Genomic DNA, 21,794 nt, shown 5'->3' on the forward strand with positions numbered 1-21,794 from the left:
TTTTCCTGGACCTTGACCTGTAGAGGTTCTTCCACACTAACCTCTCCTCGGGTACAGGATGTGACCGTTTTCAAGAGGGAATTTTTCTTGCAAGACTTCTTCAAGTGCTGCTCAACACAGGCTGCAATTTTTTTGATGAAAGCCAACCTTTTTAAAACCATAAAAAGAAAAATATCGTCTTTTTTGTAGGAAAATTCAGTGCAAAGACTCTTGAAAATGTTCCTGTGTAGTTTGTTGAACGCTGTTTCAGGAATGTCAAAATGTTGGTCCTTTACTTGAGCCCAGACATTTTCAAAGAGCAGATCCGAAATTGATCTGAATTCTTCTTCGCTGCAAGGTATAAATGAATTTATAATGGCTAGCTCAGTCAGTTTCTCCATAATACGTTTAACAGACATCTTGAATTTTTCCTGGACCTGGACCTGTTGAGGTTCTTCCACACTAACCTCTCCTCGGGTACAGGATGTGACTATTGAGGGACTTTTTTCTTGTTCTAAATCTTCTTCAATTTTTACTCTTTTTAAATATTCTTCAAATGTGATCTTTGAGGGACTATGTTCTACAGATTTTTCTGGTTCCAAGTATGGTTTAAATGGGTCCAGTGACAAGTTGTGAATACTGGCGTCTGTGCCCCTCAAAATCTTGGCACAAGATGAGGGCTTTATCCCAGGTCTGATGCTATTGGCTGCCTGAAGCTCATTATGTGCGACACCTGTCACAAATGAAGAAGATTTTGAGGATGGTATCACAACCGTGTTACTAAATATCCTTTCATTGAGCAAGGTGGGACGTGGGGCTTGACGTATCGACAAAGAGACCGTTTTCAAGAGGGAATTTTTCTTGCAAGACTTCTTCAAGTGCTGCTCAACACAGGCTGCAATTTTTTTGATGAAAGCCAACCTTTTTAAAACCATAAAAAGAAAAATATCGTCTTTTTTGTAGGAAAATTCAGTGCAAAGACTCTTGAAAATTTTCCTGTGTAGTTTGTTGAACGCTGTTTCAGGAATGTCAAAATGTTGGTCCTTTACTTGAGCCCAGACATTTTCAAAGAGCAGATCCGAAATTGATCTGAATTCTTCTTCGCTGCAAGGTATACATGAATTTATAATGACTAACTCAGTCAGTTTCTCCATAATACGTTTAACAGACATCTTGAATTTTTCCTGGACCTGGACCTGTTGAGGTTCTTCCACACTAACCTCTCCTCGGGTACAGGATGTGACCGTTTTCAAGAGGGAATTTTTCTTGCAAGACTTCTTCAAGTGCTGCTCAACACAGGCTGCAATTTTTTTGATGAAAGCCAACCTTTTTAAAACCATAAAAAGAAAAATATCGTCTTTTTTGTAGGAAAATTCAGTGCAAAGACTCTTGAAAATTTTCCTGTGTAGTTTATTGAACGCTGTTTCAGGAATGTCAAAATGTTGGTCCTTTACTTGAGCCCAGACATTTTCAAAGAGCAGATCCGAAATTGATCTGAATTCTTCTTCGCTGCAAGGTATAAATGAATTTATAATGGCTAGCTCAGTCAGTTTCTCCATTATACGTTTAACAGACATCTTGAATTTTTCTTCTTTTTCCATGACATCCTCTTTTCGTTCTTCCACACAATGGAGGTCATCAACTGGCCCATTCGGTTGAGACACAACTGCTTCATCAATTATGTCCTTTGATGACTCCTGTTGAGCTACAGGTTCTGTCACGAGGGTGTCCTCTGGATGCACCTTGTTGCATTGACATAAGTGTTTTTTTAAAAACCTCCACATCTTCCCGATGACTCCTGTTTTCAAGTGCTCCTCAACAAAGACTGCAACTTTTTTCCTGAATGTTTTATGATACATATACTAAAACATATTGCCTTTATAGTATTTAGGGCGAAGTCTCCTGAAAATATTCTCGGCTAGATGATTAAATGCTGTTTCAGGAATGTCAAAATCTTAGTCCTTTAGTTGAGCCCAGACATTTTCAAAGAGCAGATCCGAAAGTGATATGACCTGTTCTCTACTGGCATATAAAGATGAATTTATAAAGAATAGATAAGTCAGGTCCTTCGCAAAATGTTTAACAGACCTCTTGATTTTTTCTTTTTCCATGACGTACTCTTATCCTCTTTACCTCTATTATGAATTCACAATGAATTTCAGAAGAATCAGATTCAGAATCATCTTTATTGGCTAGGTTCGAACATTGTCCAACAAGAAATTTGACTCTGGTAATTTCGCTCTTTAGGCAGTAATAAACAAATAAACAAATGTTGTATTTCCAGAGGTGTCAAAAGCATTCACATTCATTACTCAGGTAGAAGTATAGATACTAGAGTTTAAAAATACTCCTGTAGAAGTTGAAGTATCAACTCAAGTTTTTTACTCAAGTAAAAGTATAAGGCCCCGTTTACACATAGCCGGGTATTTACAAAAACTGATATTTCCCCCTCTACTTTTTTTATAAAAATTCCATCGTTTACACGAGATCGTTTTCAAAATCTCTTCGTTTACACCAATCCGCATAAATACGCTGTTAATGTCATGCCAGCCAATCAGAATCCTGGAAAAAACATCAACAAAGGACACGTGTAACTTCCAGTTAAGGCTGATTTATGGTTCCGCGTTACACCAACCATCATTTATCCTAACCTTTATTGGAATGTACATCCAAGTTTAGTTGCAGGAATCTGAGGGCAACGGATGTAAGAACAAAACTGGACAAGAACATCTGAAACAACCACAACCAAATTCACTCTATCCGGATGGAGCAATTTAACTGGATAGTTTTTTTTAAAAGGCCGAAATGAAATAGAGTAACAAGGCTGTTTTTAAAATGTAAGGAGTAAAAAGTACAGATAATTGCATGAAAATGTAAGGAGTAAAAGTAAAAAGTCGTCTGAAAAATAATTACTCCAGTGAAGTATAGATAACCAAAATTTCTACTTAAGTAAGGTAACGGAGTATTTCTACTTTGTTACTTGACACCTCTGGGTATTTCTTGACATATGTACAGATAAACATGTAAGGTGCAGCAGTGGATTATTTGAAATCGGTATCATTGTTCGGTAAATTCTACAAAACCTTCTTATATCAGTGTTGTTGCCTGAATGAGGGTCGAAAATACGTACAGCGCTTTATATAGAGTTGACGTCACCGTGACGTCACTGAACACCGCTAGGCGGGACGTTCCCGTCACGTGACCCATTGTTTACAGAGGCGCGGTCTGGAAGCGCGTCCACGAACCGGAGCAGTGGATAAAAACAGGGCTCTCAAGTCTCACGCATTGAGCGTGAGACACACGCATTTCAACCAGTTCACACGCTCACACTTGACATTTCTCACGCTGAGAGGTGATAAAGCCGAGCGCACAGAAATTAATACTGAACGGGCGAGACTTCTCCGCTGAGTTTACAGCGGTCCCGCGTCAGAGACCTACCAGCCAATCAGAAAATAGTATGTCTTGTTGCTGGGCAGTTTTTCCCCCCGCTGCGTGCTCGTTCCGTGGATGCGCGGGCTCGCACAGGTTGCAGACGAGTTGGAAAAGCAAAGCAGGGTAAATGGTAGGTAACTAAACTTGCTACAGAAATATCTGAAAGTGCTTCCAGACAGGAGCGGGGACTGGCAGACTCCGCTGGGACTCACATTGTTCCCACTGATAATACAATGAGCTTTCTGGCGACCCCTCCTGGATGAAAAAAGGTACTACAACTGCTAATTCACCATATTCACGATTCTGTCTATGGTTTTATCCATAGACATAATATATGAACTCAACTTTTGGATTTATTTCAAATACACATAAATTGTGGTTTATTTGGTAGTGTGACTCATTTTTATTTGATTTGCATAATTAAGTTTCCATACAAAACAGGTGCACTAGCTTCCCCAATTATTTTTTTGGTCAATAAATGAAGCATCAGTGGAGGCCAGACTACAAAAAAACGCCGCTGAATTAATAAAACCAACATTAGGAGACCCAATAAGTGAAGACTTACAGTTTGCCAATTACTAACCTAGTGAATGATAATAGTCAAGGGCAAAACTTTAGTTTCAGAGGTGGGGGGGTATGGAAGCATATGAGGGACTATATTCAAATTAAAATGCATTTGCGGAAATGCTTTTTCATTTTAAGAATGTGCCCGCATTATTTGAGTCAAAAATGAAATTGATAATATATAATCCGAATTGCATTTTAATTTTCGTATTCAACACTGCTCATTCTTGTACTTAATTCAAATTAAAAAGAAAAAGACGTTTGAGATTTAATTTTCAAATCATGCCTCAGCAAATAGTTCACAATATTCAATTTTAAATCTAAAATTTGAAAATTAAAATGTATTTGCAGAAATGCTTTTTCATTTTAAGAGTGTAGTTGCATTAATTGAGTCAAAACTAAAATTGATAATATATAATCCGAATTGCATTTTAATTTTATTCTTTACGCTGCACATTTTATGTCATAATCAAAAAGAAAACAAAGAGGACATTGCTTTTTCTTTTTCATGCTCTGCCCGCAAAAAGTTGGACAAAATTCAAAATGAATTCGCAATCTCAGCGGCGCAGGAGAGTGACGTCACGGCCCACCCCCTCAGCTTCTCCTGTTCTCCAGCTGCAGCCCAGAAACCCTGGAAACTGCTCACGTTTTTTAAGGTGACATCGTATTTTGCCGATTTCCCAAAGTCTGTTCGAAAAGGTCTGATTTCCTACAACTCTAACAGAGTTCTAGATGTCAACATGAGACACAGACAGTAGCGGCGTTTCTCTACACGGAGCGTTGGTGCCGGGCTGACTCCTCCTATTCAGACACGTGTGTTTGTTTACAACCTATGGAGCACGAAATGCAAAGAGGAGCAATGTCGACCGACAAGGTACAGTAATATTACCGGATTTTGCCACAAAAATGACTTTACTAGCATTTTCGCTTGTTTTTAGCATAATGTTTGCATGTTGAGCATGTTATTTTATAAAGAAATGTTGGCTTGATGTGTGCAGATCACATCTAACTTACATCACTGCATTTACAATCGAGAGGGTAATTTATTACTTGCAGGTAGACGTGTTTCTAAGGGTCAAGAAATAAGGTTTGGTTGTGGAAAGACAATTACAAAGGCAACTCTCTGGCGTAACATTTATTTATTTGTTAGCTGGGTTAGATAACTCATGTCATCCAGGAAATCTTGTAATGCAATCTCGTGCAATAACATAAAATGTCAAATAAATGCTTTATGTTGTAGGATAACCTCACAGCCCTGACTCCACCACAGATGTAAACCTTTCTGGGGCAGGTCGTGACCAGACTGCCAGGCCTGGTGTTTGATGTGATGGCGTTACCTGAGCATCCAAGTCCAGGTGGTCCAGATGAACCCCAGCTGCACTGGTGCAGGGACATGCCCACAGACCTGGAGAAGCTCTGCATAAGTAATCATATGGCACACATGCAGTATTTCATATTAGAATATGGGGTTTTGTGGCCGGCCCGGGCTGCCTGGAACAACATCTTCGCCACGATGACCACCAGAAGCCTGGAGTGGAGCTGAGACAGTTGCGGCATGCGGAAGGAAATCAGGTCGTCATCCCAAGCTGTGTAGTTTGGGTCAGGAAACCTATCTGTAATCTTCCAAACAACCAGTACACCGGATTTCTTTTGCACTGGCTGGTGTGAATAGTGTTTAGCTGGGTTACACTTTCAATGTAAATCGTTTTTATTTTTATACATTTTATTATGTACAAGTCAGACATGTTGAGTTCTGTCCTTGTTTACAGAATAAAAAATATACCGTATTTTCTGGACTATAAGCAGCACCTGTATATAAGCCGCACCCACTCTATTTAAAAAAAAACAATAAAAAAAGATATACAAGCCGCACCTGTTTTTAAGCCGCACCCACTTTTATTTAAAAAAAAAAGATATGCAAGCCGCAGATATTTATGTTGTTAGATTAGATATTTACTACATGTACAGAAGGATTTTGAACTGTAAATGATGTACATGTTTGTACCTAAATAGATCCTTTCCTAACAGTGTCTTTTAACACGGCAGCAACTTTGCTGATTAAAACGGGACAGAATCAAGAGAAAATAACCGGTATTTATTCATCTATTTATCTGTTTGAAATCTGCTTCTACCTACTTCTATCTGCTAAAGAAGAAGTAGTGTATTCTTCTTTGCATTTATTTTGTCTTAGTTTTTATTTTATTATTATTTATTATTTATTATTTATATTTATTTTATTATAATTCCGGTAAGCACTCCCCCTAGCGGTGGAAGAAAAATCCACAGAATAGCCGCACCTTTGTATAAGCCGCATGGTTCAAAACCTAGGAAAAAATTAGCGGCTTATAGTCCAGAAAATACGGTATATATCTTTCCGATTCCGAATTATATTCATTGTGAAAAACACCAAATGCAGAGAATCTCCCAGAGATTTTGATTCAAGTGAGAAGTTATGAGAAAACAGGTTATGATAATCAGATCATTTGCAATTACAGCAACATTTATTTAGGGATTGTGACAAGACATGAACAAGAAATTATGTCAGTGAATTATTTTACTCTGTCCTGAAATCCTGGAGCTTTGCTCCCGAGTATTGAGACAGATATAACAACAGGCAATCAAAGTTTTAGCTGTCATCATGAGGACCTGCATCTCCACGTGACACCTTAGTTTTTACCAGTCCATGTGTGGTTGTGGTTGTGATGTGGCAGCAGACCCAGGGGCCTTGGATCTCCAGGCCTCAGACTCTGTCTCCTGGGAAGACCCTTTCCACTCTGAAGCCTCTTTGAAAGAGTGGCCTTCTGTAGTTCAGGGATGTACAGTAGCCATAGTCCTTTTTCTCTTTCAGGGTATACACACTCCCGCTCTTCATGTTTTTATTGTAGAACCATCGGTAACTTGGGAAAAAACAACATCATTTAAAACAATTTCACAACGAGATATGGTAACAGTGCTAAGAATGTATTTGGGTGTCAGACAACTATGATATAAAAAACCCCAACAACTTACATCTTGTGTCCCATCACGGTTTCGTGCAGGGAGGCGGTGGTTGTAACCAAGTGTTACAAGCAACGTCTGAGCTGTGTATACGGGTGGGCTAAAGCCAAAATGCTTTCCTGCATACATCAGGATGTGATTTTGGAAGTTCTCGAAGTCTGAAGTTGTCCTGTTAGTTGAGAAAAAAACAACAGCTCTGTTACTGTCACATTACTCACTTTTATATCATATAGTGTTAATAGTACTTTATCATTTCAAATAAAGTCTGTACTATACATATTACAGTATATGTATATATCATAATACATATGTACTTTTATACATTTTCTAAATACTTGATATACAACCAATAAGTAAAGCATACCATAAACAAAGGTGAGGAATATATTCCTCATCAGAGCCGTCTCCTTTTCCTGAACCTCTGACCAGGATCATCGATGTCAATGCTGCACGTGAGCATAGATAAACACATAAGAATGGAATTACACACCAGTAAAATAAATAGGAGACAATGCACTCAACTGTGTGCTGAATTCCTAATAAAGTATAGCTCAAAAGGATAAAAGGAACAGCAATTCCAAGTGTAAAAATATATTTATCTTGCTATGTTGGCAGCCAGGAAATGTATAACCTTAAATTGGAAAGAAACTAAACCCCCAGTATTAGCCCATTGGTGGAACGAACTCTCAAGCTACACTTGATGATATTTACTACAAGAGTAAAGGCAAATCCTCAGACTTTTTAAAAATATGGCAATCTCATACAGAATTTGATTTTAAGAAATCCGTAGGTAATTGTAAGGCATAGCGACAATGATAAGACCTGAGTGTAATGGTTTGTATTGTTTTGTTGTCGTGTTTGTTTTAAGTGGGGTTTTCCCACCGTTTATGTCTGTTTTGTTTTGTTAGGTTTTTTTGGTTTTGTTTTCGTTGTGTTTTGAGGGTATATATTTGGATATCATTTTGGTTCTTTAACGGACCAGCCCCAACTTAGGATAAGAAAGTAATGACATTAAGTGTTTCCTACTTTTTTTTTTTGTTTTTTTTTTTTATAAGTCCCCTTCATCAAGAAGTAGGTAGGAATATTATTTAACTATTTAATTATTATTTCAGAGTCGTTAGGGTAGTAGGGTAGTACTATCTGGTATTCTCAATTAGTGCATTGAGTAGAATTTTTGGTTAGTATATTTGGCATGATTATAGCACTATGAAATATGTTTTGGTATGTATGGACTTTTACTTTTTTTGGGGGGGAAATTGGGTTGTGGGGGTTTGTGTTCTATGTATTTAAGGTATACCCCTCTTTTTGTGGCTGAAAATATAAAAATACAATAAAAAAAAAAATATATATATATTTATCGTCACACGTTTTCGTTTCCCCCTTCTTCAGTGTGTTTCTGGCAAACAATTCAAGGCATTCGCAGGTACATTTAATTTTGAATCAACCACAAAATGAAGCGTACCTGCAAGTGCCTTGAATACTTTGCCAATTACGCACGAGTAAAACAAAACAAGACAAAAAGACTCACAAACATTCACTTACATTGTTTTTCTCAAATAATTGATCTCCTCCTCATCTGGAGACTCATGCTGCTCCTCAGCAGTCATTTTCAGGAAATGCATGCTATAACCAGGACCAAAACATACAATTTAGATTAGAGTAAATATTTAGCCATAAAAATTTACCTGGACTCTAAAACATTTTATGGCTCCTCAGTCAGTGGTTAAACACCCTGTATGCCAAACTCTGCTCTCCAAATTCAGAAAACAATAATAATCACATCTGACCATGCAATGAAGTGCATGGTGACAACTTTACTGTATGAAAAAATACCTTTGACGGTCAGACTGTCACGCTGGACAACGACAGGGGTAGAATTCCTGCGTGTCCCTTGCCTGGACTTGATGCAACTCGTCTATGTACAAAGCTGGAATAAATAAATAACATGCTCCGCATGCAAACATTATGCTAAAAACAAGCGAAAATGCCAGTAAAGTCATTTTTGTGGCAAAATCCGGTAATATTACTGTACCTTGTCGGTCGACATTGCTCCTCTTTGCATTTCGTGCTCCATAGGTTGTAAACAAACACACGTGTCTGAATAGGAGGAGTCAGCCCGGCACCAACGCTCCGTGTAGAGAAACGCCGCTACTGTCTGTGTCTCATGTTGACATCTAGAACTCTGTTAGAGTTGTAGGAAATCAGACCTTTTCTAACAGACTTTGGGAAATCGGCAAAATACGATGTCACCTTAAAAAACGTGAGCAGTTTCCAGGGTTTCTGGGCTGCAGCTGGAGAACAGGAGAAGCTGAGGGGGTGGGCCGTGACGTCACTCTCCTGCGCCGCTGAGATTGCGAATTCATTTTGAATTTTGTCCAACTTTTTGCAGGCAGAGCATGAAAAAGAAAAAGCAATGTCCTCTTCGTTTTCTTTTTGATTATGACATAAAATGTGCAGCGTAAAGAATAAAATTAAAATGCAATTCGGATTATATATTATCAATTTTAGTTTTGACTCAAATAATGCAGCTACACTCTTAAAATGAAAAAGCATTTCTGCAAATGCATTTTAATTTTCAAATTTTAGATTTAAAATTGAATATTGTGAACTATTTGCTGAGGCATGATTTGAAAATTAAATCTCAAACGTCTTTTTCTTTTTAATTTGAATTAAGTACAAGAATGAGCAGTGTTGAATACGAAAATTAAAATGCAATTCGGATTATATATTATCAATTTTAGTTTTGATGCAAATAATGCAACTACATTCTTAAAATGAAAAAGCATTTCTGCAAATGCATTTTAATTTTCAAATATTAGATTTAAAATTGAATATTGTGAACTATTTGCTGAGGCATGATTTGAAAATTAAATCTCAAACGTCTTTTTCTTTTTAATTTGAATTAAGTACAAGAATAAGCAGTGTTGAATACGGAAATTAAAATGCAAATCGGATTATATATTATCAATTTCATTTTTGACTCAAATAATGCGGGCACATTCTTAAAATGAAAAAGCATTTCCGCAAATGCATTTTAATTTGAATATAGTCCCTCATATGCTTCCATACCCCCCCACCTCTGAAACTAAAGTTTTGCCCTTGACTATTATCATTCACTAGGTTAGTAATTGGCAAACTGTAAGTCTTCACTTATTGGGTCTCCTAATGTTGGTTTTATTAATTCAGCGGCGTTTTTTTGTAGTCTGGCCTCCACTGATGCTTCATTTATTGACCAAAAAAATAATTGGGGAAGCTAGTGCACCTGTTTTGTATGGAAACTTAATTATGCAAATCAAATAAAAATGAGTCACACTACCAAATAAACCACAATTTATGTGTGTTTGAAATAAATCCAAAAGTTGAGTTCATATATTATGTCTATGGATAAAACCATAGACAGAATCGTGAATATGGTGAATTAGCAGTTGTAGTACCTTTTTTCATCCAGGAGGGGTCGCCAGAAAGCTCATTGTATTATCAGTGGGAACAATGTGAGTCCCAGCGGAGTCTGCCAGTCCCCGCTCCTGTCTGGAAGCACTTTCAGATATTTCTGTAGCAAGTTTAGTTACCTACCATTTACCCTGCTTTGCTTTTCCAACTCGTCTGCAACCTGTGCGAGCCCGCGCATCCACGGAACGAGCACGCAGCGGGGGGAAAACCTGCCCAGCAACAAGACATACTATTTTCTGATTGGCTGGTAGGTCTCTGACGCGGGACCGCTGTAAACTCAGCGGAGAAGTCTCGCCCGTTCAGTATTAATTTCTGTGCGCTCGGCTTTATCACCTCTCAGCGTGAGAAATGTCAGGTGTGAGCGTGTGAACTGGTTGAAATGCGTGTGTCTCACTTGAGAGCCCTGTTTTTATCCACTGCTCCGGTTCGTGGACGCGCTTCCAGACCGCGCCTCTGTAAACAATGGGTCACGTGACGGGAACGTCCCGCCTAGCGGTGTTCAGTGACGTCACGGTGACGTCAACTCTGTATAAAGCGCTGTACGTATTTTCGACCCTCATTCAGGCAACAACACTGATATAAGAAGGTTTTGTAGAAATTACCGAACAATGATACCGATTTCAAATAATCCACTGCTGCACCTTACATGTTTATCTGTACATATGTCAAGAAATACCCAGAGGTGTCAAGTAACAAAGTACAAATACTTCGTTACCTTACTTAAGTAGAAATTTTGGTTATCTATACTTCACTGGAGTAATTATTTTTCAGACGACTTTTTACTTTTACTCCTTACATTTTCATGCAATTATCTGTACTTTTTACTCCTTACATTTTAAAAACAGCCTTGTTACTCTATTTCATTTCGGCCTTTTAAAAAAAACTATCCAGTTAAATTGCTCCATCCGGATAGAGTGAATTTGGTTGTGGTTGTTTCAGATGTTCTTGTCCAGTTTTGTTCTTACATCCGTTGCCCTCAGATTCCTTCAACTAAACTTGGATGTACATTCCAATAAAGGTTAGGATAAATGATGGTTGGTGTAACGCGGAACCATAAATCAGCCTTAACTGGAAGTTACACGTGTCCTTTGTTGATGTTTTTTCCAGGATTCTGATTGGCTGGCATGACATTAACAGCGTATTTATGCGGATTGGTGTAAACGAAGAGATTTTGAAAACAATCTCGTGTAAACGATGGAATTTTTCAAAACGTAGAGGGGGAAATATCAGTTTTTGTAAATACCCGGCTATGTGTAAACGGGGCCTTATACTTTTACTTGAGTAAAAAACTTGAGTTGATACTTCAACTTCTACAGGAGTATTTTTAAACTCTAGTATCTATACTTCTACCTGAGTAATGAATGTGAATACTTTTGACACCTCTGGAAATACAACATTTGTTTATTTGTTTATTACTGCCTAAAGAGCGAAATTACCAGAGTCAAATTTCTTGTTGGACAATGTTCGAACCTAGCCAATAAAGATGATTCTGAATCTGATTCTTCTAAAATTCATTGTGAATTCATAATAGAGGTAAAGAGGATAAGAGTACGTCATGGAAAAAGAAAAAATCAAGAGGTCTGTTAAACATTTTGCGAAGGACCTGACTTATCTATTCTTTATAAATTCATCTTTATATGCCAGTAGAGAACATGTCATATCACTTTCGGATCTGCTCTTTGAAAATGTCTGGGCTCAACTAAAGGACTAAGATTTTGACATTCCTGAAACAGCATTTAATCATCTAGCCGAGAATATTTTCAGGAGACTTCGCCCTAAATACTATAAAGGCAATATGTTTTAGTATATGTATCATAAAACATTCAGGAAAAAAGTTGCAGTCTTTGTTGAGGAGAACTTGAAAACAGGAGTCATCGGGAAGATGTGGAGGTTTTTAAAAAAACACTTATGTCAATGCAACAAGGTGCATCCAGAGGACACCCTCGTGACAGAACCTGTAGCTCAACAGGAGTCATCAAAGGACATAATTGATGAAGCAGTTGTGTCTCAACCGAATGGGCCAGTTGATGACCTCCATTGTGTGGAAGAACGAAAAGAGGATGTCATGGAAAAAGAAGAAAAATTCAAGATGTCTGTTAAACGTATTATGGAGAAACTGACTGAGCTAGCCATTATAAATTCATTTATACCTTGCAGCGAAGAAGAATTCAGATCAATTTCAGATCTGCTCTTTGAAAATGTCTGGGCTCAAGTAAAGGACCAACATTTTGACATTCCTGAAACAGCGTTCAACAAACTACACAGGAACATTTTCAAGAGTCTTTGCACTGAATTTTCCTACAAAAAAGACGACATTTTTCTTTTTATGGTTTTAAAAAGGTTGGCTTTCATCAAAAAAATTGCAGCCTGTGTTGAGCAGCACTTGAAGAAGTCTTGCAAGAAAAATTCCCTCTTGAAAACGGTCTCTTTGTCGATATGTCAAGCCCCACGTCCCACCTTGCTCAATGAAAGGATATTTAGTAACACGGTTGTGATACCATCCTCAAAATCTTCTTCATTTGTGACAGGTGTCGCACATAATGAGCTTCAGGCAGCCAATAGCATCAGACCTGGGATAAAGCCCTCATCTTGTGCACAGATTTTAAGGGGCACAGGCGCCAGTATTCACAACTTGTCACTGGACCCATTTAAACCATACTTGGAACCAGAAAAATCTGTAGAACATAGTCCCTCAAAGATCACATTTGAAGAATATTTAAAAAGAGTACAAATTGAAGAAGATTTAGAACAAGAAAAAAGTCCCTCAATAGTCACATCCTGTACCCGAGGAGAGGTTAGTGTGGAAGAACCTCAACCGGTCCAGGTCCAGGAAAAATTCAAGATGTCTGTTAAACGTATTATGGAGAAACTGACTGAGCTAGCCATTATAAATTCATTTATACCTTGCAGCGAAGAAGAATTCAGATCAATTTCGGATCTGCTCTTTGAAAATGTCTGGGCTCAAGTAAAGGACCAACATTTTGACATTCCTGAAACAGCGTTCAACAAACTACACAGGAAAATTTTCAAGAGTCTTTGCACTGAATTTTCCTACAAAAAAGACGATATTTTTCTTTTTATGGTTTTAAAAAGGTTGACTTTCATCAAAAAAATTGCAGCCTGTGTTGAGCAGCACTTGAAGAAGTCTTGCAAGAAAAATTCCCTCTTGAAAACGGTCACATCCTGTACCCGAGGAGAGGTTAGTGTGGAAAAACCTCAACAGGTCCAGGTCCAGGAAAAATTCAAGATGTCTGTTAAACGTATTATGGAGAAACTGACTGAGCTAGCCATTATAAATTCATTTATACCTTGCAGCGAAGAAGAATTCAGATCAATTTCGGATCTGCTCTTTGAAAATGTCTGGGCTCAAGTAAAGGACCAACATTTTGACATTCCTGAAACAGCGTTCAATAAACTACACAGGAAAATTTTCAAGAGTCTTTGCACTGAATTTTCCTACAAAAAAGACGATATTTTTCTTTTTATGGTTTTAAAAAGGTTGGCTTTCATCAAAAAAATTGCAGCCTGTGTTGAGCAGCACTTGAAGAAGTCTTGCAAGAAAAATTCCCTCTTGAAAACGGTCTCTTTGTCGATACGTCAAGCCCCACGTCCCACCTTGCTCAATGAAAGGATATTTAGTAACACGGTTGTGATACCATCCTCAAAATCTTCTTCATTTGTGACAGGTGTCGCACATAATGAGCTTCAGGCAGCCAATAGCATCAGACCTGGGATAAAGCCCTCATCTTGTGCACAGATTTTGAGGGGCACAGACGCCAGTATTCACAACTTGTCACTGGACCCATTTAAACCATACTTGGAACCAGAAAAATCTGTAGAACATAGTCCCTCAAAGATCACATTTGAAGAATATTTAAAAAGAGTACAAATTGAAGAAGATTTAGAACAAGAAAAAAGTCCCTCAATAGTCACATCCTGTACCCGAGGAGAGGTTAGTGTGGAAGAACCTCAACAGGTCCAGGTCCAGGAAAAATTAAAAAGATCGGTCAAACAAGTTGTTGAGAACCTGATTGCACTGATCTTTTCAGAGTTAGAACCATCATACAGAAACCTTGACATTTCAGATCAGCTCTTTATGAAAGTCTGGGATAGAATACACGGAGAATATTTTGACATTCCCGAAGATGTATGGAAAAACCTACACTGGAAGATTTTAAATTTTCTTTACATCTCAATTTCTGATACACCTGAGGATGCCCTGATTAACAAACAATCATCTGCAAGTGAAATTATTGCCATATATATTCTTTCACACCTAAAGAGCTATAGCAAGAAAAATTCCCTATTGCCAAGAATTGTTGGACGTAAATTTTGGCCTTTATATGAGGAATTGAAGAAAATATTTGAAATTTTTTGTGTGTTTTGAGTTTGGCATGCAATTACCTTTTTTTTTTGAGTTGATTAGACACAGCTGAACACTATTGAGGCAGGAACTGGATCCTGACTGACAGCTGCAGTGGCCAATGAACCACTGCAGGCTGGCCCCCCTATACCAATGGTGGACCAGGGGAGGGTTCCCTTCCCCCTAGATATTCAAGGGAGAGATATTCAAGCTAGAGAGAATGGACGGAGAATGCACAGAGAATGGACAGAGGATGGACTGACGGACAGAGGCCCACGGGGGCCCAGGTTGTTGGGGAGCCCCCGGCGGACCCGGACGGACCGGAAAGCGGACGCAGCAGTGTATTGGAGGCCTTTGGACGCTAGTGGCAGAAGTAGGAACTTCTGCCTAAAAGCTGTGAGTTTCTCCAAGCAATATACTGGCTGTTGCAAGCCGAACCACCTTGTGATAGCCATATGAAATATCATGTGGTTGTAGGGCAGATTGCTGGCTATTCTTTTTGCTCCAGGGTCAGAGAGTGTCGACCGGAGCTGTGTAGCAGAGGGATTCCTGTTGGCGTGGGCCTGACTGCCATGGATTCCCGAGTGGGCGCTAGAGGACAGACTTTGAACAAGACAGTCAGCCCCTGATTGACTTCGTGACTGTTCATTTTTAACCTTTTAAGGATTGGCCATTTTAAGAGACAGTTCTCCCATTTTAAGAGACATTTTCCCCACTCTTGATTTTATGTCAACAGTCTTTGCATAATAAATGTTTGTTACTCCACCTCTTTGTGTATGTGGGTTACTAATTATTGCTCACCCTCAAAGTATTTCATTGGGGACTTGGGTTCTTGTAGTCCCTTTTGCACTAGTCTCGCCTCAGCCCGGCTCGACGCGACTCCACCCGTGTGTTTTTGCACAGCCAGGGGAGAAGTGGGGGGGGGTTGGGGTGAAGCTGCTGTGACGTACTCGATTGCGCAACCCAAACGAGGAAGTACGTAGGCGGAGTTGGAGCGAAGCCACTGTGACGTACTCATTTGTGCAGGAGGAAGAATAGACGCGAAGATGGAGAACGTTGCTGTTTTGGTAGAGCAGCTGCTTTTTATGTGGCGTTTATTTCGTACTAATATGCAAGATGTGGAGAGAAGGCTTCAAGCGGCGAGGGAGGACGCCATGGAGAAGCACAAGAGAGTGCTGGAAGCCATAGAGTCCTACGAGGAGGAAGATAACCGGAGGAATAGGAAACGTGGTCGCATGCAGGGGCGGACTGGCCATCTGTGTGATCTGGAGAATCACAGAACGGCCGGTAGTCCAGGACGGCCGGCGTGTCCGCATGTACCTATCTACCATGGCCTCAGTGTTAGGGCTCGGCCAGGCGGGGCTTTATAAATATATGGGCTTTATAAATGTATTAAATACATGAGCGCGGCGTCGGCGTGGCGAGAAGCTGCGCGGCGACGAGCACGAGCCGGGCGCGCGCCGGCGGCAGTGAGTCGCGTGAAGCTGTGAAGCTTGATTTATGGACCGCGTTGGACCGACGCAGAACTACGGCGTAGGTTACGCGGCCACCCGCGCCGTACGGTGCTGCGTCGATTTAACGCAGAACCATAAATCAGCCTTAAACCACACCTGCAGCCCGTCAGTTTATCAGGAGGAGAAGTTAACGAACGGGGCTGCCAGTTGTTCATTGCTCGTTTTGTTAACTCTGTGAGCTTTGTTGGTTTGTTTGTTAGTTTGCTGGTGTTTTTTCCTCTCTGTGATTTTATTTGTGAAGAAGTTCTGAGTTTCCTGTGAGGAAGGTTTTTTGTTTTTGTTGTTTTTCTATGTTTTTCTATTAAACTACGCCTCGTTTTGTCTAAAGTTTAACCCGGTTTGGTGTCGTGCAATTGGGTTCAGAGAGAACGACCCATGTGTAGACGTGTTAAAGAGGTAAAGCCACAGATTTGTTTTCTTTATTGTTGTTATCTGTGCTTTAAATGAATCTGACATTGTTTAATATAAAACAGACTGATTTATTGCTTGTGTAGATGAAAAATACATGAGAACAGGGCCTTGAAAAAATAATAGCATATTAAATCGCAATCGCAATATTGAGGAAAAAAATTGCAGTTAGATTATTTTCAAAAATCGTCTCATTTATTCATTCACAGACGCACTAATATACTTGGGAAACAGTTAGGCACCAAATATAATATATTTAATTTTCTCAGATGGCAAAAATAAGAACTTTATTGATCCCACATAGGAGTAATTCATGTTATATCAGCTATAGAGAACAAGGTAGTGTCGAAAAACAATAGATATCCCCCTCACAAAAATAAGAAAAATAGAGAAACATATTTTCTCATCAACAAAACATATTTTACATTTTCCAAGTAACAAAATAACATATTTGAACCATTTTTCGGACAATAAAATAACATTTGAACAATTTTTCAGACAATGAAATAACATTTGAACCATCTTTCAGACAATTAAATAACATGTTTTGTTGATGAGAAAATATGTTTCTCTCTTTTTCTTTTGTGAGGGGGGAGCACACAGTCACAAGAACACCTGGAAGCTTTCATGCTTATGACCACAGAGAAAGACATCCTCATGTCCCCTTGACAATGACAGAGTTGCAGAAAAAAGTGACCTTTGAAGAAACTCTTTATCCCCAAACATTGAGAAAAATGACATTGCTGGTTTGTTTTTATAGGATAGTATTCAACCTTCATTTCTATGTGAGTATTCAAGTTAAACTGTATATTTACAGCCTCTTTACATTGTGATTTATCATAACTCATACAGTGTTGTGTATTTATAGATACCTGTTTTGTATTGGTTCAAACAGAGGGACTGCAGTGAGACCTTAATTTCTATGTGACAGTATTCAAGTTAAACTAGAATACTATGCTCTTAACACATCTAGTCAACATCAGTGCTATTGCTATAATTTGGATGGTATCGTATCATGAGCCACAATTAAGTATTGTGACACTCATGCCAGGCGTTATTGTTGTTTTTGTTGAGTTTCCGCGCGCCGATTGCTTTGGGCTGGGCCTAGTCAAACTCCAGGGCCGTTTTTTAGTCCCAGTCCGTCCCTGGTCGCATGGTAAGCTAATTGCAGATTGTTTTTACTCGCCTAAAGTCGTAAAATAAAGGTCCAAAGTAACGCTTTTATGTCTGCATGTTATAGATGTTAAGTATGAAAACAAATGATCATCTGCCTGTTCATCTGCCTGATTGCTGTACTAAATCGCCGCAAACCACAACACAACAGAACCTCGGAGTGGTGGGATACTATTGTTCCCGGCTTCACGCGCCAGCAGTGGGTGGACAACTTTAGGATGTCCGGGGAAACGTACAACTTCCTCTGCAACAAGTTACGCCCTGCCATGGAGCGCCAGGACACAACTTTCCGTGAGTGTGTGCCCCTAAAAAAGAGGGTTGCTATTGCACTCTGGAAGCTCGCCACTGGCTCAGAGTATCGGAGCATCGGACACCTTTTTGGAGTCAGCATCACCACTGTGTGCACGTGTGTGCAGGACTTTTGTAAAGAGGTGGGCATGTTGCTGTTGCCAGAACAAATCCGTTTCCCCGATGAGAGGAGGTTACGAGAAATCGCTGCCTACAATGACAGTAGGTGGGGGATGCCACATTGCGTGGGTGCTATTGATGGTTCACACATACCAATCATTGCACCAAAGGACTATCACACTGATTACTTCAATAGGAAAGGCTGGCACTCAATAATCCTACAAGGTGTGGTAGATGGAAAAGGGCTGTTCTGGAACGTCTTTGCTGGACCGGGAGCACGCATGATGCTAGGGTCCTGAGGTTGTCAAACCTGTGGGAACTAGCCAGCCGAGAAAACCTCTTCCCAGCTAATTTCAGGAACATTGGTGGCGCAAATGTTGGCTACTACATCCTTGGGGACTCTGCATATCCTTTGCAGAAATGGCTCATGAAACCATTCCCTTACACCGGAAGGCTTGCAGTGGACCAAAAAACGTTCAACTACAAATTCAGTCGTGCACGGGTGGTTGTGGAAAATGCTTTTGGCAGACTGAAGGGGAGGTGGCATTGCCTCCTGAAAAGGAACGATTCGGATATCCAGCTAGTGAAAGCTATGGTGCTGGCATGTTGTGCTCTCCATAACCTGTGTGAAGGTCATGGGGAGACCTATGAGAATTCATGCGATGTACCTGCGGCTGCAGCAGCACCTGTGGAAGCAGCGGCGCAGGGGCCAGAGGGGGAGCAGGGGGGGGCGGGTGTCAGAGATGCTTTAATGCGTTACTTGGCCACCAGTTAAGTTTTAAAATGTTCTTTCAATAAAGTTCTGTACTTTCTAAAAAAGTAGTCTGGTTTTTGAATTCAAGTGGAATAATTGAAAAATCTATCATACAAGGGTGCTCAAGGCACACAGAATATTGGGAGTTTCATATCCCTGAATATATGAATTTGAGAGAACTATTATAACTGGACATAAATAACCAAAAGAAATTAGTTTGATATTAAGAAATGTGAAATAAAAACTGGAATAAAATATTCAAACTGGGAAGATAGTTTTATAAATTGTTATATTGTAAAACTGTTCAATAAAACTGGAAAATTATGTTTATTGTAAAATGCTCAAACCAAAATAAATTCAATTAAAGTTGACAAATACATAGTACAAAATAGTTTTATTGTAAAAAATGCACAACCCGGAATCAAATGTTCAATAAAATGGGGAATATAAAGTTTTATAAATGTCTATTATAAAAAATGCTGGTCTCTGCTGGTCTCTGCTGGTCCATGCTGGTTTCTACTGGTTTCTACTGGTCCCTGCTGGTCTCTACTGGTCTCTACTGGTCCCTGCTGGTCTCTGCTGGTCTCTGCTGGTCTCTGCTGGTCTCTGCTGGTCTTTGCTGGTCCTGCTGGTCTCTACTGGTCTCTACTGGTCTCTGGTCTTGACTTCAGCTCCTCGGAGGACGTTTGGAGGTGACCTCCTCCTGTAACTGGATCCAGCCGGACCTCCTCGGCTCTGAAGGCGGCTTTGTTCCCTGCAAGACCTGGGGGCCGTGGGGGGGCCGGTCTGGGGGGGGTCCAGATCCACCTGAAGGGCTGACCTTGCCCTGTGACCTCTGGCTTCATTAAACCTGTTGAAAACGCGCCAACACGGGGACGAGGGGTGGAGCCTGGACCCGCCCCCCCTTCAGGTGGATCTGCTCCGCTGCTGCACACCTGAGTCCAGAGTCCTGCTGCTCAGGACAGGAACCTTCCAGAACCAGGATCCAGATTACTGGGTTCAACCAGAACCGGACCCAGACGCAGGTGTGGGACGCCGGCCCCCAAGGACCTGAATCTGACGCCGGCCCAAGGTCAGTCTGGTCGTCTTAAATCCCTGAATTCAGATTGTTTATGTTTATTTAGCAAAACCTGATATTTATATTTATTAAAATGTAACTCAGCTCCTCAAGTCACCCGTCTTTGACCAAACACCTGAACGCCTCGTCTGTTACTACGTAAACATGTTAATTCAGAATTATGGGAAATAATGTTGTTAATGATAATAATAATAATTATTATTATTATTAATTATTGTGGATCCACGAGACTCGTACATCAGATCTGATCAAGGTCTAGAGATCTCGGCCTCTGGATCCACGGGTTGGACCGAACCGGGGGGGTCATGAGGAACAGGAGGAGGGGGAGGAGGAGGAAGAAACAGGAGGAAAGAAGAGGAAAAGAGGAGGAAACAGGAGGAGGAAAGAGAGGGAAAAGGAAACCGGAGGAGGAGGAAGAAATAGGAAGAGGAAACAGGAGGAGGAGAAGGAAGAGGAAAGAGGAGGAAGAAATAGGAGGATGAAACAGGAGGAAAGGGGATGAGGAAGAGGAGGAGGAAACAGGGAAGAGGAGGAGGAGGAAACAGGAGGAAAGAAGAGGGAAGAAGAGGAGGAAACAGGAGGAGGAAAGAGAGGGAGGAGGAGGAGGAGGAGGAGGAAAGAGGAAACAGGAAACAGGAGGAAGAGGAAAGAGGAGGAGGAAACGGGAGGAAAGAAGAGGAAAGTGGGGGAGGAGGAGGAAACAGGGAAGAGGAGGAGGAGGAAACAGGAGGACGAGGAAGAGGAAAGAGAGTGAGGAGGAGGAAAGAGGAGGAGGAGGAGGAAAGAGGAGGAGGAAAGAGGAAACAGGAGGAAAGAGAGGGAGGAGGAAACAGGAGGAAAGAAGAGGAAAGCGGAGGAGGAGGAAATAGGGAAGAGGAGGAGGAGGAAAGAGAGGGAAAAGGAAACAGGAGGAGGAGGAAGAGGAAAGAGAGTGAGGAGGAGGAAACAGGAGGAAAGAGAGGGAGGAGGAGGAGGAGGAAAGAGGAGAAAACAGGAGGTGGAAGAGGAAAGAGGAGGAGGAAACAGGAAGAGGAGGAGGAAACAGGAAGAGGAGGAAACAGGAAGAGGAGGAAAGAGGAGGAGGAGGAAGAGGAGAATCAAAAATGGCGTTGATCAACCGTCCAATCACAGTTCTCGTAATATTCTGTTGAATAAACAAAACCATCAGTATGTTGCCCCCCCCCCAGCATTTATCTCTGTGTTTCTGATCAAACAGCCCCTCATCACCAGCAGGGGGCGTCATGTCCTCCAACTCCTCCTCCCTCCACTCGCTCCTGCTCTCCCTGCTGCAGACCTGCCTCAACATGACCAGGGAGGCCCCGCCCCCCCGGAACCACACTACCCAGCATGCCGTGCAGCAGCCCCCGGGGGGGGTCCTGTACATGGTCCTGGTGGTCGGCCTGTTCAGCTTCTTCACCTTCGGCATCATGCTCAGCTACATCCGCTCCCGGAAGCTGGAGGGGTCAGGTGACCCGTACCACCAGTACATCGCCCGGGACTGGACCGGGCCGGCGCTGACCCGGGCCCTGACCCGGACCGGGGCCCGCAGGAAGGAGCCCGTCATCATCTGCAACCCGGCAGCAGCTCCTGGGCTCCAAACATCCACACAATGACCTTCAAAATCAACCGGAAACTGAGAATAAAGTCCTGATTTTTCTGAATAAAAGTCCAAAA

General features: G+C 40.9%; 1 protein-coding gene and 1 long non-coding RNA gene across 2 annotated transcripts; one reads left to right on the forward strand and one right to left on the reverse strand.

Moving 5' to 3' along the window:
• Positions 1-6,745: 6,745 nt before the first annotated feature.
• Positions 6,746-9,243, reverse strand: LOC133441126 (uncharacterized). Its single transcript, XR_009782401.1, has 6 exons — positions 9,005-9,243; positions 8,806-8,899; positions 8,515-8,595; positions 7,337-7,418; positions 6,985-7,141; positions 6,746-6,872 (listed from the first exon to the last, which is right to left on the reverse strand). It is a non-coding gene; the product is annotated as an uncharacterized LOC133441126 (long non-coding RNA).
• A 6,651-nt stretch (positions 9,244-15,894) lies between these two features.
• LOC133440639 (uncharacterized) lies at positions 15,895-21,735 on the forward strand. The gene is made up of 4 exons (XM_061717962.1): positions 15,895-16,101; positions 19,714-19,826; positions 19,953-20,114; positions 21,337-21,735. Exons 1-4 carry the CDS (start codon positions 15,895-15,897, stop codon positions 21,731-21,733), a joined length of 879 nt encoding a protein of 292 aa, XP_061573946.1. The 3' UTR covers positions 21,734-21,735.
• Positions 21,736-21,794: the final 59 nt, after the last annotated feature.

The sequence above is a fragment of the Cololabis saira genome, chromosome 3 (genome assembly GCF_033807715.1).
Source record: "Cololabis saira isolate AMF1-May2022 chromosome 3, fColSai1.1, whole genome shotgun sequence".
NCBI classification, from domain to species: domain Eukaryota; kingdom Metazoa; phylum Chordata; class Actinopteri; order Beloniformes; family Belonidae; genus Cololabis; species Cololabis saira.